General features: G+C 36.1%; 1 protein-coding gene across 3 annotated transcripts in view; it reads right to left on the bottom strand.

Annotated features, from left to right (window-relative positions):
• Nucleotides 1-265: 265 nt before the first annotated feature.
• Nucleotides 266-16150, bottom strand: part of FLRT2 (fibronectin leucine rich transmembrane protein 2) — a 91756-nt gene continuing 75871 nt past the window's right edge. For all 3 annotated transcript variants that reach the window (XM_081333608.1, XM_081333609.1, XM_081333610.1), the window contains exon 2: nucleotides 266-7637. In XM_081333608.1, the coding sequence (XP_081189734.1) occupies nucleotides 5251-7242 (1992 nt within the window). In that variant the 5' untranslated portion in view covers nucleotides 7243-7637 and the 3' untranslated portion in view covers nucleotides 266-5250. The remainder of the gene's footprint in view (nucleotides 7638-16150) is intronic.

The raw sequence follows: 16150 nt of genomic DNA on the forward strand, positions 1-16150 counted from the left end.
GTTAAGTGAGTTTGCAGGCCCTAACACATGGAAACAACTGAGATCAGCTTCCAGAACAGCAATCCAAGCTTGGAAAAAAGAGGTGGGGGCATTCAAAGCTTAGGATGTTTTTTGAATAGTCTCTGTCTTCCACTTTCCAAATTGCTATTGCAATCATAAAGAACAATGTGAAATAAATAGCCTTAAAATTAGCTTGTCAGCAAAGCAATGCTATTAGGGGGAATAGGAAAAAAAACACATAGTTCTTTTATTTCTAGCATTTTTTAAAAAAAATGTGAGTTGCATTTTTATTATTTTCATTCTCTGAAATGTTGTTGAAAGTGTAGTGCAGTGTTGCAAACTGGTGTTTTGCTAGCTTGAGTTGAAGTCCACACATTTAAAGTTGCCAACTTTGAAAAACACTACTAGTATACAAAGATGAGGCCTCTTAATGATTACTGGCTGTTCTTTTTTATTGACCTTTAGTACTAAAATGAATTCTTTTCCTATCTGCAAAACAAGAAAGCACCAGAAGGCAGAGCATCGTGATGTTGGAGGTGGAACTAACAACACAGTCCTACTTTTCTTCCTGACATTTTCTGGCTGCACAGAATACTTCTAAAGAAAGATTTTACAGTGGGATACTACAGCAGATATCTGCAACTTAATAAGTTATGCAATATTGGATTCACAATTTTTTTAAGTTGGGGTGGCATCATGCCTTAAAGCTATTGATCCCACATTGCTTACCTTCTGAGATTATGTGGGATTTGTAAGAAGCTCTTGGTACATACAAGATACTTTAAATTTAATGCAAATATATGTATTTGCATTATCCCATTCAGCTACCAGAGTTAATACATGCTTTTAAGCATCATTCCAAAAAGATTAGCTATTGTATATGTGAAAAACAGCCAGCTACTTTGTCATCAGAATTAGTTTCTAAACTCCAGATCTCATATGCATGATAATTTACTTTGTTTTCCCCATTAAAAGTATCACAAAAATTTTAATATAACTTCCCTATTCAGTTATCTATATAAAATACTGTATCATTTTAATTTGGGGAAATTCTTTTATACCCTTGAAAAATAATGAAGACACAAAATCACTATTTAGTGATGCTTTAACAAATGCTATTCACTTGCATATCAAAGTTTTGTGAGATGCATACATTTCTCTGCAATCATTAGTGCTTTATTCATTTATAAGATCTGAGCAAATTTTATCCAGGTCAAACAAACTCATGGGAACAGGGAGAAATCTTTAATGTTATTATTAGCTATCTAGTCTCTTATTTTCTTGTGAAACTGTGATTTTGCATGACATTAGATAGGTATCCTAAAATGATTTACTTCATGGAAAATAGAAGTTAATTCTGTATAATGGCTCAAATACCAACAGTCAAATCCACTGCTTTTAGAAAGAATCATATGCTTTTCTTTTATATACCTGTTCCTTTGCAGAAAAAAAAACAACTATATAACTATTTGAAATTTGGCCAAGTTATTCCCCACCATTGACATTTCTATAATTCCACGAAATTCCTCATAATGTTCTTTTCCTGCTGAAAAAGTTGCAGTCATTTCTTTTTCCAATATGGGACAATGAAGCACCCATTTTTTCTTTACAGTCAACGAAACCAAGTTGGAGTAGACTTTCTTTGGAATGATCCAACTAGATCAGGGCAATTTTGGGATTGTGAAATGGACTCTCAAACTACACTAAGTGGTATTGACACTGCTAGCTCGCCACCAAATCTTTCAAATCTTATTGCTTGTCAATTTTCTACACAGAATAGCTGTCTTTAACAAAGTATTAAATGCCCAAAGCCATTAAGTTATACACCATCATGAACCTAACTTGAAGATAAAACAGTAAATGTATCTAGGACATTTTTTTAAATAGTTGATAAAATCAATCCTGATATTTTTAAATTGTTGTTATAAGTCTCCTTAACTAGGTTTACACAACATTTGATTAACCTAAAACAGATAGATTGAAAATGATAGCTTTTAATTCAGAAAGTGGTAGGAAACTCAACTTTTGACTTAGCATGTTTCTTAAGTTTTAGCCATCTTAAAGTCTCATTGTTTTGCTTGCACATGCGGTATAAACCAGTAATTTTGCTTGGTTACATATACCTCCAATCATCCATTATCTTATGAAAAGTAGAACTAGCAAGAGTTCAAAGGGAAGGAACCAACTGAAAATTGCTCATAGAAGCACTAGGAAGATACCATTTGCAAGTTGAAAAATGATTTGTTTAAGAGATGTTCATTTGGAATAAGCCATAGCTTTCTTGAATGGTGTTCTGCTTAATAATGGTTATGCTTTCTGAACAGAATGAAACCAGCTCATGTTTCAAAGATGAGACAAAGAATTTCTTTCTTTGGGTGCAAAAATCACAGTACTCCTGACAAGACATCAATCTCCAGAATGCAAAGGAAAAGGTGAAACCCTGTCAAAAATCACTAGAATGAAACAGGTTCAACCCTGATGGCATTGATGAACATCAGATTTACTTTCTTTTGTTCATGTAAATGACTGCCACATATATTGCAACACAGATACAAGGTCTACTGTTTGGACTCTCCATTTTATTATAGATAAGATAGTGTGTGTATGTGTGTGTTGCTTAGGCTCATGATATAGAAAAACAACTAGAAAACAACTAGATTAGACAAAAAAAAAGCCTATTTAGTCTATCATCATATTTCTCATCAAGTACATGATTCTGAGTAGAAGAAAATAAGAATTACAGCTGTTACTCTTAGCAACTGAAATTCAGAGGCATTCTTTATGCTGGAAGTAAGATTTAGCCTTACGCTCTATAAAGGAATTCAGTTTGGAGGACATTCCATTATCTTGCATATGCAAAGAATTAGTTTCATTTAACTGCTGTGAAGTTATCCCTGTTCCACCTGGATGACATCCTGCTTGCAGGAAAGCCTTTTCTTCCTATCTTTTTTCATAGATCTCTGTGTGTCTTCTTAATGTTTAAACAATATCTTCTCTCAACAAACAGCTAATTCAGTCAAAAGCAAAAACAAAAACAGAAAAAAACATAATAATTCCCTAGCTAAAATTATACATTTGAAACCATATGCAATCTTTTAGTTAGCAACCTTCAGCAACTACACTGATACAGTATCCATGCAGGTTGCCTAAAATACCAATGGAAATTCTTATATTATTGAAACCTGATTGTAAAATGAACAATTCCTTTAGGGAATTATTGGACTCCGCTATCATACAAAGTCGTGATCCATCTGACTGTTGTTAAACATTAATATAATTATAGGTGTGTTTTGTGATTAATAACAGATTAGGTAAACTGAGAAGGCATACTGACCACGGTTCTTATTTCCATACCTTAAATCATCCTTTTTTCAAAGGTGATTTTGGGTTAGCCTTTAATTGAAGGATATATTACTGAGATGACTAATTTTGTAGGTCATTTCTGATTATTAGAAAACAGTTTGAAGCCTCTTTTCCAAATAAATATGATTGTGGAGTAGGAGGAGGAGAAGTAGCTTTTTTAAAAAAAAATGAATGAGTTGATAATTGTGCTTAATTCTCAAGAATTCTGCATATGCATTTAATTAGATTAAAAAATAAGAGCAGAGTGTAAGGGAAGGCCACACTAATTTATTGATTAAAATAAATAAAATAATCAAATCAAATATGGGTAGTATAGTCCAGCCTTCTCCAACCTGGTACTCTCTACATTTAGTGGACTACAATTCCATAATCTTAGCCAACATCATTTCCCCTGGCTAATATCCAACTCATGCCAGTATATGAAACCATCAGTCATGTCCTCAACTTCATGCAGAGACTACATATGGGGAGAGTGGAAAGTTAACTAATCTACCATCAGTGGATCTTTGCCTAATGCTAAGAGCTGCACTAGGTTCTCCATGCAATAACATATGATCTTCCATATGATGCACTGGAAATTCTTCTTCTTCTATCACTAAAGGGGTGGGTTTTCTTTTTGTCATGTTTCCATATTAATAGAACTGTACAGCTTAGAATCCCAGGTAGTCCTTTTGCAAAGGTACAAAACTGAGCAAAATAATCTGGAAGGGAACCAGATAAAGTTAAGGACATTTCTCCCTAACTGAAATAATGCAAGTTATACATTTGGCAAAATCAGTTTGGCAAGTAATTGTAAAGGGGTGTGCAAGACTGCAAAGTCAATGAGGAAGCCAGATTTACTCAGCAATCATGTTACTGTCTTAACAACTGCTGTGATTCACTTAAGAACAGTGGCAAGGAAGGTTGTAAAGTGGGATAAAATTCACTTAACTGAAATTTTGGGTCCAGTTGTGGTTATACGTTGAGGACTACCTGTAGAATGTAAGTATTGATTGTATTCTGCCAAAGGTCTATCTGAATTGCTAATAAAACTTTTGAAATTTATGACTTAATGTGATTTCACTGGGAATTCAAAAATGCATTTCTGGAGAAAACAAAGTCTAGATGCAGTTTATTTATTTTTTTATAAGGCTGGTCAGAAAACGTTCCCAATTTGATGAGAATTTAATAACAAATGCCTTATCACCTTTTCTGAGAAGAAATGAACAAGTGATATATTTTTTGAAAAAAAGCATTAACAAAATGAAGGATACAGGTTTGTTAAGCCTGATATCCAGGAAGTTCCTAGTTTTAGTCACTGGCTAAAGGGAGCTAAAGGGACAGAGGCGTACAAAGTGGCCAATCTAATTTTTACAAATTACGCTTTTTAAAATCACCAATGAGGTTAAATTATTTTCCTGTCATGTAATACTGCTTAGGCATTCCTAAAGTTTCCTCTTGTAATACAAACTTATCTTAAACTAATAGATATATGAGCCAAAATCCCCCAAACAGCTCCAAAATCAAAGTATTGAATGTTTGAAGAATGAGGCATTTTGTTTTGTATTTCCTTTGCCATGGCATTGGGTTCTTATTGTACAACCCTGTACAGTACTTCTTCAATATATATATATTTATATATATATATATTTATATATATTTTAAAGATTTAAAAAGCAAAAAGTTACAAAACTGTTTGCAATTAACTTGAAATAGAAAAGATAGCACTTTTTTTAAATCCCATTATATAGTACACCATATAAATTACAGAGTATTCAAATGCACAAATGCATTTGTGTAACATTTATCAAATGTAATTTTTGTTGATTTGTGTGTGAGTAGATTAATTTTGCTTGTTCCCTCTGGGTTTTTGCCTGTGGTAATATTGCCTCACCACATACCTCACTATCACGTATGACAGTGTTCCAGGTCTGAGACACTGCTGTTGCAATATCGTATATTGTTGGGGATGTGGCAGTCTGTGTAGTTAATGCCCCCATTTGGGGTATATATAGGCTGCAATCTGAAATCTCCTTTAAGGAGCTGATCATTATTTAAGGAGACAATCTGAAAGCTGGTTTCTGTCATCTCCAGGATGGAGTTGTCCTTCTTGGTTCCTGCCTCACAGTAGTCATCTTTCCGTCGCCCACGGTTGTATTTCCACTTCTGAGAGGTGTAGCGTCCTTTTTTGTGCATGTGCCAGCAGAAGATACTAAGCAGAACTACTAGCACAAATACAACAGCCCCCCCAATTAAGCCTGCTAACAGAAATGGAGAACCAAGGCTATGAGAAGTTGTCTGTTCATGGCTAGAAGCTGAGTTGCTTCCATTATTCAATAGGGAAGCCTTTGTTGTGCCTTCTGAGCACACAGTGTCCTCACCAATGCGGTAATTATTAAAATCATCCAAGGGAACCAAACAAATCCGGTATGTGGATTTGGGCTCTAAATTTGTCAAGCTGATGTTCTGCCTCTTATCAGTAACTATCCGTTCCTGAATAATGCCTCCTTCCAGACTATGACCCATTTTAACCCAAGTAAGCTTGTAGGCCATCACATTAAAGAAGGAATGCCAGCTCACTTGGATGCAAGTGCCATTCACAACATGGATAAACAGCTGAAATCGTTCAACAGTGGGAAGGGTCATTTTTTCTTCATCATTCCTCTCAGGCACAATGGGGAGTGTGGTTATAGTAGGGGCAAGAAGAATGTTTGTTTGTTTGTTACTTGGGGTTAAGTATGATGAAGTAGGGACCATCATGGTTGGCAAAGATGTTGTGGGAATATGAGTAACAAATGATACATCTGGGATAGTTGTAGGGCATGACAACATGTTCATGTTGAGTTCCCTGACAGCCATACCTCGGACTTGTTCTGGTCCCTGACACATGAATCCTCGGACATTGATGGAGGAAGGAATTAATTTCAGCCATTCAGTAACCCATTTAATACTACAATCACATAGCCAGGGATTATTCCTTGCTGTCAGTTGCTTCAGGCTGTGAAGATTGTCAAAGACACCTTTAGACAGCATCCGAAGTTGATTGTTGGAAATATCAAGTCGTTCCAGGCGATGAAGATTTGAAAAGGCTGAAAGTGGTATGTTTGATATCTGGTTGTCCTGTAAATAAAGCCTAAGTAGATTTGTACCTGGAAGATCGGGAGGTGGGTATGTCAATGAATTCCTTATTATAGAGAATTCCTTAAGTTTGGATAAATGGCTGAAAGTGCCATCTGCAATTCCTTTATTTGTAAGGAGATTACCATCCACTATAAGACGTTCCAAACTTGTGAGATTCTGAAAGGCCATGTCTGATATGATGGCAATTCGATTTTCATCCACTCGTAGTTCTTGTAAGTCCATTGGAAGGCCAACTGGTACACTGCTTAAGTGATTCTTGGATAAGAACAGAAGCTTGAGGCTAACAGCTTCCCGGAATGCCCCATCCTCAACTCCAACAGTAGAGATAGAATTATCATCCAGATGAAGCTCTTCTAATTTCAAGAGTTGTGCCAGAGCAGCCCGAGAAATGGTCTGGATGTTGTTTTCTTGCAGGTGGAGAACCCTGACATTCCTGGGGAGATTCATAGGGAACTCATCTAGCTGGTTGCCATACAGGTAGACTGTGTGCACAGACTGGACATTGTGAAGTTCTGCAGGAAATCCAGCATTGTTAATTTGGTTATTGTGGAGGTAGAGTATGGTTACACCCTCCGGTATTCCAAGAGGCACTGAGGTCAAACTTCGTTCATTACAATAGACAAAGTTTCGGTCGCAACGACATACACTTGGACAGGCCAGCGCTTTGGACAACTGCACATACAATCCCAGAAAAAAAACAAGCCAGGATTTCAAGAAAGCATACCTGTCCATGGGCCACATTCTAGTCCACGGGCCCATTTCTAACTGAAGAAAGAAGGGAGAGTTGAAGAAAAAAAAAAAGAAATAAAATAAAATAGATGTTGTGTTTTGTCCTCTGTGCAGATGTTATATTCCTAGAAACTAAATGCAAAATAATCCTTATACAATTGGACTGTCCTTCAGTCTGCTTCTGAAAATCACTGTGCTGTTAGCCAGGTTTACACATTTTGATGCCTTCCTCCATGTATGCTAAATGGAAGAGTAACTATGTTCTATATAGAAGGCCAATCCTCAGTGTGAAGTTCCAAACGTTGACAGGAGACAGGGTGGTTGGATTAACTTTTCCTTTCACTCTGGCATTAGTAGTGAAAGTGCACTCAGGTTCCTTCTGTCTAAAAGGCATTCATTTCAGCTTTAAGCTGGGTTTGAGAAATCTGTTGAGAGAGAAGAGGGAAGAGATAATAAAAAAAGGCTGCATTGTTTTGTTAGTTAACAAACATTCTGTGAAGACAAGTTCATTAATGGTGTGAATTGGTAACATAAATAAGCCAGACCACATTCATAAATAATTCAAACTAACAATTCAAACTAAACAGAAAAATCAACTGGGAAATGCGAATGAGTAATGCGTTCCTATGATGTGGGCATGACAATGAATCAGGTGCAACAGTGACTAGTAGAAACAAGAGAAAAATCAAGCTAGGAATAGGAATATATATATATATATATATATGTTTTCTGAGGTTTTCTGAGGTTTTCACGGGTGCTTGTATGTAGATCTTTGGTCATTCTGTTTTTTTTCCCACGTAGAATTGATCAGGGCAACATTTCAACGAAATCTCATCCGTCACCACAAACACGGAGCCGAACCAAAGCAGCACAACTCACCAGTTCAGGTCTGAGGCTGGCAGCTGAGACCAGCCCATCCACTCAAAACACATCCCCACCCAATCAGAACACAGCCCCCATTCAAAACACACTCCCACCCAATCAGAACACAGCTAACCCCCCACCCAATCAGAGCACACCTACACCCACAGACCACCCCCCATCTGGCAGTTTAAAAAAGAAGAAAAAACAGCCACTACCATACACTTCTCCCAGAACGAAGCTGAAGCCACCAGCCTGAGGATGACGGATGAGATTTCGTAGAAACGTTGCCCTGATACCTCCAATTCTACGTGGGGAAAAAACCGAATGACCAAAGATATATATATATATATATATATATATATATATATATATATATATATATATATATATATATATATAGATATAGATATAGATATAGATATAGATATAGATATAGATATAGATATATATAGATATATATAGATATAAATATATAGATATAGATATAGATATATAGATATAGATATATAGATATAGATATAGATATAGATAGATAGATAGATAGATAGATAGATATAGATATAGATATAGATATAGATAGATATATAGAGATATATATAGAGATATATATAGAGATATATAAAGGACGCGGTGGCTCAGTGGGTTAGGACGCTGAGCTTGTCGATCGGAAGGTCGGCAGTTTGGCGGGTCGAATCCCGAGTGCTGCGTAACAGAGTGAGCGCCTGTTACTCGTCCCAGCTTCTGCCAACCTAGCAGTTCGAAAGCACGTAAAAATGCAAGTAGAAAAATAGGGACCACTCCGGTGGGAAGGTAACAGCGTTCCGTGCGCCTTTGGCGTCTAGTCATGCCGGCCACATGACCACGGAGATGTCCTCGGACAAGCGCTGGCTCTTCGGCTTTGAAACGGAGATGAGCACCGGCCCCTAGAGTCGGAAACGACTAGCACGCATGTGCGGGGGAACCTTTACCTTACTATAGAGATATATAGATATATAGATATATATATATATATGTAAATTTTTTGGATTGCTGACAAAGAATTAAAGGCCTTGGGTTAGGCTGAAACAGGAAATAAGATTTGTCCCATGTTTGGGGCCTAGCAAGGTAATCTAAATACTATATATATATATATATATATATATATCAGCCACTTTAAACCCCTCCAAACCACACAATAAGCAAACTGACACCCACTATAAAAACATGGCACCACCACAAACACGAAGCCGAACAAAAGCAGCACAACTCACCAGCTCAGGTCTAAGGCTGGCAGCTGAGACCAGCCCATCCACTCAAAACACACCCCCACCCAATCAGAACACACCCACCATTCAAAACACACTCCCACCCAATCAGAACACACTTACTCCCCCACCCAATCAGAGCACACCTCCACCCACAGAACACACCCCCTCTGGCAGTTTAAAAAAGAGGAACAAACAGCCACATGCTTCTCCCAGAAGAAGGAAGCAGAAGCCACCAGCCTGATGATGATGGATGGGATTCCGTCGAAACGTCGCCCCTACACCTTTAGTTCTACGCGGGGAAAAACCCGAATAACCAAAGATCCATATATTTCTAAATATATATATATTTAGAGGAACATCAGAAAAGCAGTGTGTTTACTGAATACTTGTCCAACAGCCTATCATTTAGGAGTAAATCTGTGTTGTTGTCATATGTTTTGCTAGTACAAAAGGAGAGTTATTTTCTGATATTTGATTAGACATATTAGTATTACAGCTTCCCCTGCCCCATTGTTCTGGGGAATACAATTTGTTTCTATTACTACAAAAGTAGAAAAGTAAAACCTTGGTTTCATTATATTAAAAGGCATTTACTCCAATATCCACTCTCAACTTATACCTATCTGATAGTATAGGTTGGCCTGGTAATCAGGACAGTGACAAAAAGATCTGAGCAAAAAAATACAGTACAACCAAATATATTATCAGAGGAAAAAAGGGTGAAGATCTTTTTTTAAAAAAAAATGTAGCGAGGCAAAAGCCTAAACCAATGAAAATATAAAGTAGATAAGGTTATGCGAAGCTAAGCAGCATGATGGCCTAGAAGTTGAAGACTCTAGCCTCTCACTCAAGAGAGTTCAATCCTAGACAGCAACAGATGTTTCTCCATCAGGGCGCATAGAGAAAATATCTGCTGCAAATTCCATTTAGGCGTCAGGAAGGGTAAACGCTGACTCCATTCAGTTGTCCCAACCCCACCCTCAAGCAAGGGATTACAGGGTCATAAAAATAAAAAAACAAAGGTTATGTGAAGCTGAACGGAATATAGACAATTTCTCCCACTTATGACTTTGAGGGATGTAATTCAAGATCTTTTAATATTATTCAGAGAATTGTTTTTATTAAGACGACTGTTAAATTTCAAGTCTTCCAAACACCTTCCTGAATTTCTCATGTTAGTTTGTCTCTTTACATCCATTTTATATAGCATCACTAAATCAAAGGTCATGCTCCCTGAGATTGTATTTCAGAAAGCACCTCCACATCAATCTTATAGATACAGAGCTTTTTCATTGGATGGGTGGCAAAAGCTATGATAGTTTAAACTTTTATTAAAGCAGCAAGGATAACAGCAGTAATTTTATACCACAAAAAAGCTTATGCTAGACTTCTTTGCAATAAGGTTTCTGTGTGAATGCACAAAGCTAAAGGTCACAAAATTAAGGCACTAGGAATCAACACTGCAATCTGCAGAGTTTGGGGAACATTTTCCTGCACTGTTAGGTTTTCCATTACATGTCAAATAGTCTTTAATTTTGCTTTCTCTTTCTGGCTGTATCCATTACTTAAATTTAAAAATATTTTTTTTAGTTCCTTAAAACATGCTGATAAAGATTTTATTCAAGATTATTTACCATTTAGTTATGGACTAATAATTTCTATTTTTTATATATTTTGCATATTTAATAGTTAACACTGTATAACAATTAATTTATTTAAGTGAAATGCTGAGCAAAATGTTACACAAATTTAACTCCCAGTTTCTCTCGTGTTTTAAAAAGGCAATATAGGCAAACTATATTGGATGGGGGGAATGTAAGCATTATCTACCTATATATGTAGGCATGGGCATATAAAAAAGTATATATACCAAAGGGAAACCTTACAGCCTATATCTTGCTTATTACAGCTCACAATACTATGTAACACTTAAATACTGATCTTACATAGATTTAGAAGTTTGTTACATATAACAAATAGAGAAAATTATATGAAAATCTTTTAACTTCAAAATTAAAACTGCTATGAAGACAATCTGGATACAAGAAAGAAAATTCACTCCTTTCTCCAATTTGCTATACTTGCACAAACCCAGCAGACTGCCACTAACAGAATAAAATTATTCTGCTTTTGCCTCACATTCCCACATTGTGTACAGCATAATGTAATAGTTGTTATGTTGGACATGGGAGGACAAACTTTAAGCTGATTTTAGCCATATGGCTTATGTGATGATTTTCATTACCTTTCAGTCAAACCTAACATTTTTGTTTGTTGGATTGAGTGATGACGAAAGAGAGAAAGTTCTATTTGTATTGCTTTGAGGATCTACAAATTAATATTATTCATGTAATGTAGTCACATATATGTGCCCAGACATTAACACACATGTGCATGTGCTGCACACATGTGCGTGCACACACAAACACATACACAGAGTTCAAATTCTGAAAATAAATCAGCAAATTCAATATTATGGACTGAGGAAACACATCAGATGCCCTCAATGTATTTTTGGTAAGATGAAACTCAATAAGAAAGCAAGTGATATCCTATATTTCAGTTTTCCCTCAAATGTCAGAAAGTGGGTGGGTATAGAGAGGAACAGTATGTTCATACACAAAAACCAGGGGAAGCATTTCTCTTTTGCCTTCAAATTTCTAAAAATCTCACTGCAATCTGGAGTAGTTTAACCACATGATCTTATGATATTAAAACTTACATCATTGTCTGATGCTAGGAGGCAAGACTATAAAGATGATTCACCTTCTCCTTGTTCGTATCCCTCTTGACACAATTTTAATTACACCTGTCTTTCTGCCTCATTTACTAATGGAGTTCAGAATTAGAAATGGAACAAGCCAAAGCTGTAGGCATGAGATGGAAAAGGCAAATTGATGAATGAGAAAAGGGAGATGAGGGTTGAACACAGGGGAAATGTGGTAAGTGGAAGAAGGACTAATAACCAGCACATTATAGCTTTACTGTGCATGTGTCCACTGTCAGCCTGATCAATGGCTGCATTGTTTCCATCTGCAATTTCCTTTGTCAACCGAGCATTCCTCAGGACAAAAGCTGCATCATCCACTGTATTTATAAAAGCAAGTCAGAGAAATAAATACACAGGAGAAAAATAGTTATTCAGTGCCAAGAGTGGAAAAGATTAGTCAATATAGATCTATAATAACAAACTAAGAATAAGCAGTAAGATATAGTGGAGCCTGTTTGATTTCAAATTAGCACAATATATGAATCCAGCCATTCTGGGTAGTAAATACCCCAGTATAGGATTTAGTATTACATTTATATCTGGCCATTACAGTTATTTAAAAGCTATGGGTAAAACAAACTATGGCTTTGCATAATGTGTGAACTCAAACCTGTATCTGAAACAAACAGTCACCATGGATATTTAGTGAGGGAAAGTCTCAATCAAAGATGTTAATTTTAATATGTTTCCTTTTAATTTTCTCTTCTCTTCTACACCCCATTTTTCAATACACTGGGGAACAGATTCCAGCCCCTCCCACGTTTTATTGGTTTCCTCCCTCTTACTCATCCTGACTCTCACTATTTCCTTCTTTCATTAGTAGTCAGATTATGCTGACCTCTCCGAGTTGGATCAGCGCTACAATATTACTGGCAATTACCAGTACCTACAGTTTGAACCGTTAAAATCAGAATAGCTGACCCAGTTTCAGCTTATAGCAGCACTGGTCCCTGGATGAGCTGATCAAGTGCAAATGGAAATCCGTATAAGATGACTGAAAATGTATACTGCATAGGCTCAAAAGATTGTTGAGAATTACCCCTGAGCAACATAATGCATATTCTAAGATCAGCAGTATTCCGTCAGGAATGCAGTGTTAAGCAATACAGTCTCATTCCCTGGAGGATAATTTCAGAGGTGAACCTAGAGGGGGATATATCAGTAAGAGAAAACAAGAATCAAAAAGAGGGGGGGAAGCATATTTTAAGGGCATTTGTTGCAGAAAACAAGATATATTTGTTCTTAAGGAACAATGTTCTCAGACGCTAGGGATGTCTTTACACTAGTCAAATCTATTTACCAGTTTTATTCATTTTGGAAACAAAGAAATGTTCAAGGATTTAGGACAGCAACACCAGCAGCATAGCAAATGACCAAACTGTAGAGAAGAATTACAATCTCTTTATCTTTCTACACTCTATGTAGCTGATAGGAATGCCACTTTCCCAAAGATTTACTAAGATGCTATTCAAAACTAAGGAGTAGGTAGGAAATGCTGACATTTGCAAACATTATGGTGGTGTAAAGCTTTGAAGGGAATCTTTTTGACAACAGAATGAAGCACCTCCTTGAAGCCACTTTGCAAAGCAATAGGGGCCCCCCCTGAAAGAAAGTCAAGATCTTGCATTGCTTTTGTTTTTTTCTTATTTTTGACATCTTCACCAGAAAGTTGCGATTGATCCACACAGACAAACCCCGGGGTAGCTTTTCTTCAGTGTATTCACAACACACTCAGTAATCCCTTCTAGCTACTAAAAAGGCCAAAGGAAGCCTCAGAAAGAAGGCAAAGTATTCTGAAATTAATTGAATCCTTACTTTGCTTTGTCAAGATGAAGCAGAGTTATCAAAATTTTATTGTCCAACATCAGTTGGTTTTATTTTTGGCTTTCCCTTCCCTTCCTCTCCATCTTGACCTTTTGGGGAGGGAGGGAGGGAAGACATGTTTACTTGCTTCTTTATATTAGTACAGCTTGCATGTGTGAAAGAATTATTGATGTACACAGATGAGAGATTATTTTTTTATGGGATGACCTTATTTAGTGTATTAAAATCTTTCTCAAGTTGAGCTTGACTCTGAGTTTTCATTGTCACAACTATGAAGTTGGATGACAACAACGTAGAAGTGATTGTTTTCCATGAAAAAAAAAACGTAGAAGTGATTTGCTACTGCCTTTCTTTTTTCGGTGTATGTGTGTTAATGTTCCAGTCTAGACCAAAGGACCATATTTCTTGATAGTTTCCTGTCCAAATACAAAACATGTCTGATCTTGCTTAGTTTTTAATGATTAGCCAAAATCAATCTAGCTAGGATACATAAATTTACACACACACACAGATATACACGTGTGTGTACATATTTGTATATGTATGTATGAATATGTGTGTGTGTACACACACACAAATACATTTATGTGGAGAGAGATCCCAGGGCAGAGGTCTTTTCTATGTACTTTTATTTATGTTAGTCTGATTCTCCATTGTTCTTATCAAGCATTCACCTTGAATTCTGATTAGTCTTCCCTGTGGTATGTATAGCACTATTTGGAAAAAAAAGCCTTTATATCTAAGCAAGTGACTGGGAAGATACCAAGGTCAGATGGTCACAATCTGTCATTAAATGGGAAAATATTGTATTTGTATTTAAATAATTGTAATTTTACATTTGCAAGTATATGAATTATAGAATATGGAAATTAATATATTTATATAACCTTATTTTCTTTTCGCTTCTTCCTGGTGAAGCACAGGTAGTCAAGGTGAAAAACAATCAGGTTATGTGTGGCTGATTATTCTGTGCAAACATTTAAGGACCAAGTTGTTTTTGTCAGGGTTAGGATTTAAAAGCTGAGCATTTTTGTAAGGAATACTTTTCCAAGATAAACAGGTGACACTGTATATTTTAAATAAAAATAAATAAATTAGGATAGATGATACTTAGGGATATTTATAGAAACTTAAATCTCCCTGTGCTTATATACCTATTCTCAAGCTCTTGTGAGCTTTTCTGAAGCCAATCAAAAGTGTTATTAAGAACAGAAGAATCAACTGTCTTGGTTCTTGTGAAGAATGAGTTGCTGGCTTTAAGCTTCTCTAAAACAAAGAGAGTGTCCTTGTGCATTAAATTAGGCTTTTAGTTTGAAAAACAAAAAGAAACAGAGCCTCTTTGTGTATTACACTCTGACAAGAAATGTCACTCTCAGAGCTTCTTAAGATGGCTAGAGAATGAAGAGAAGATAAGGCAAACTTTAGACAATATTAAAAGGTAAAGGTAAAGGTTCCCCTGCACATGCAACTTTAAAGTAACTAATAATATTAATTTATATTCTGTTCACTGAAACCTGAGAACTTGGGTGAATGTTTAACATTGTAATATTCAACAGTTTTAAATACACTTTATTATGCTTTTTTATGCTATCATATTGCCTTGTCATACCAATCAAAATAAATAACTCTCTCTCTCTCTCTCTGTGTGTGTGTGTGTGTGTTAACCATTTTAAAGTCTGACCTTTGGTGTCCCCCCCCCCTTGATACTTTTTTTCTGGGTGGGAAGGGTTCTAGGTACTTAATTATTTCATTATCTCTTTTAAATAAAACATGCTGCTAAAATGAAAAAAAAACCTCTTTTTATTGAATTCTCCCTTTTCCATATTTTAATAAGCATTTATTTCTTTGCCATGCACAATTTTTATAAATTACTCTAAAATTACCTTTGGTTTGTAGCTGAGAGACAGACACATCTTTAACCCAGAAGGCAGCTCTGATTTATGGCAGTTTCTACCATGAATCACAACAATCACTAGACCAGGTTTACAATTTGAAACCTTAATTTAAGTGCATACTTTTCAATGTTTATAGTAGCATCTGTTCAAAAATAATTGATTCCAAGTTGTCCTCTGTAGCAGAAAAACCACAATAAATCAAAGCAGTAATACACACACCAGACACAAATGTCACAGTTGCCTGAGACTTCCCTGATGCCTGTATGTAAGTGATACAATTTACATGATGCTATTGGGTGTATAACATGATTGGTCCCCTTTCCCATCTCAGATCCCCA

Source organism: Vipera berus (assembly GCF_964194415.1).
Source record: "Vipera berus genome assembly, chromosome: 1".
Lineage (NCBI taxonomy): Eukaryota > Metazoa > Chordata > Lepidosauria > Squamata > Viperidae > Vipera > Vipera berus.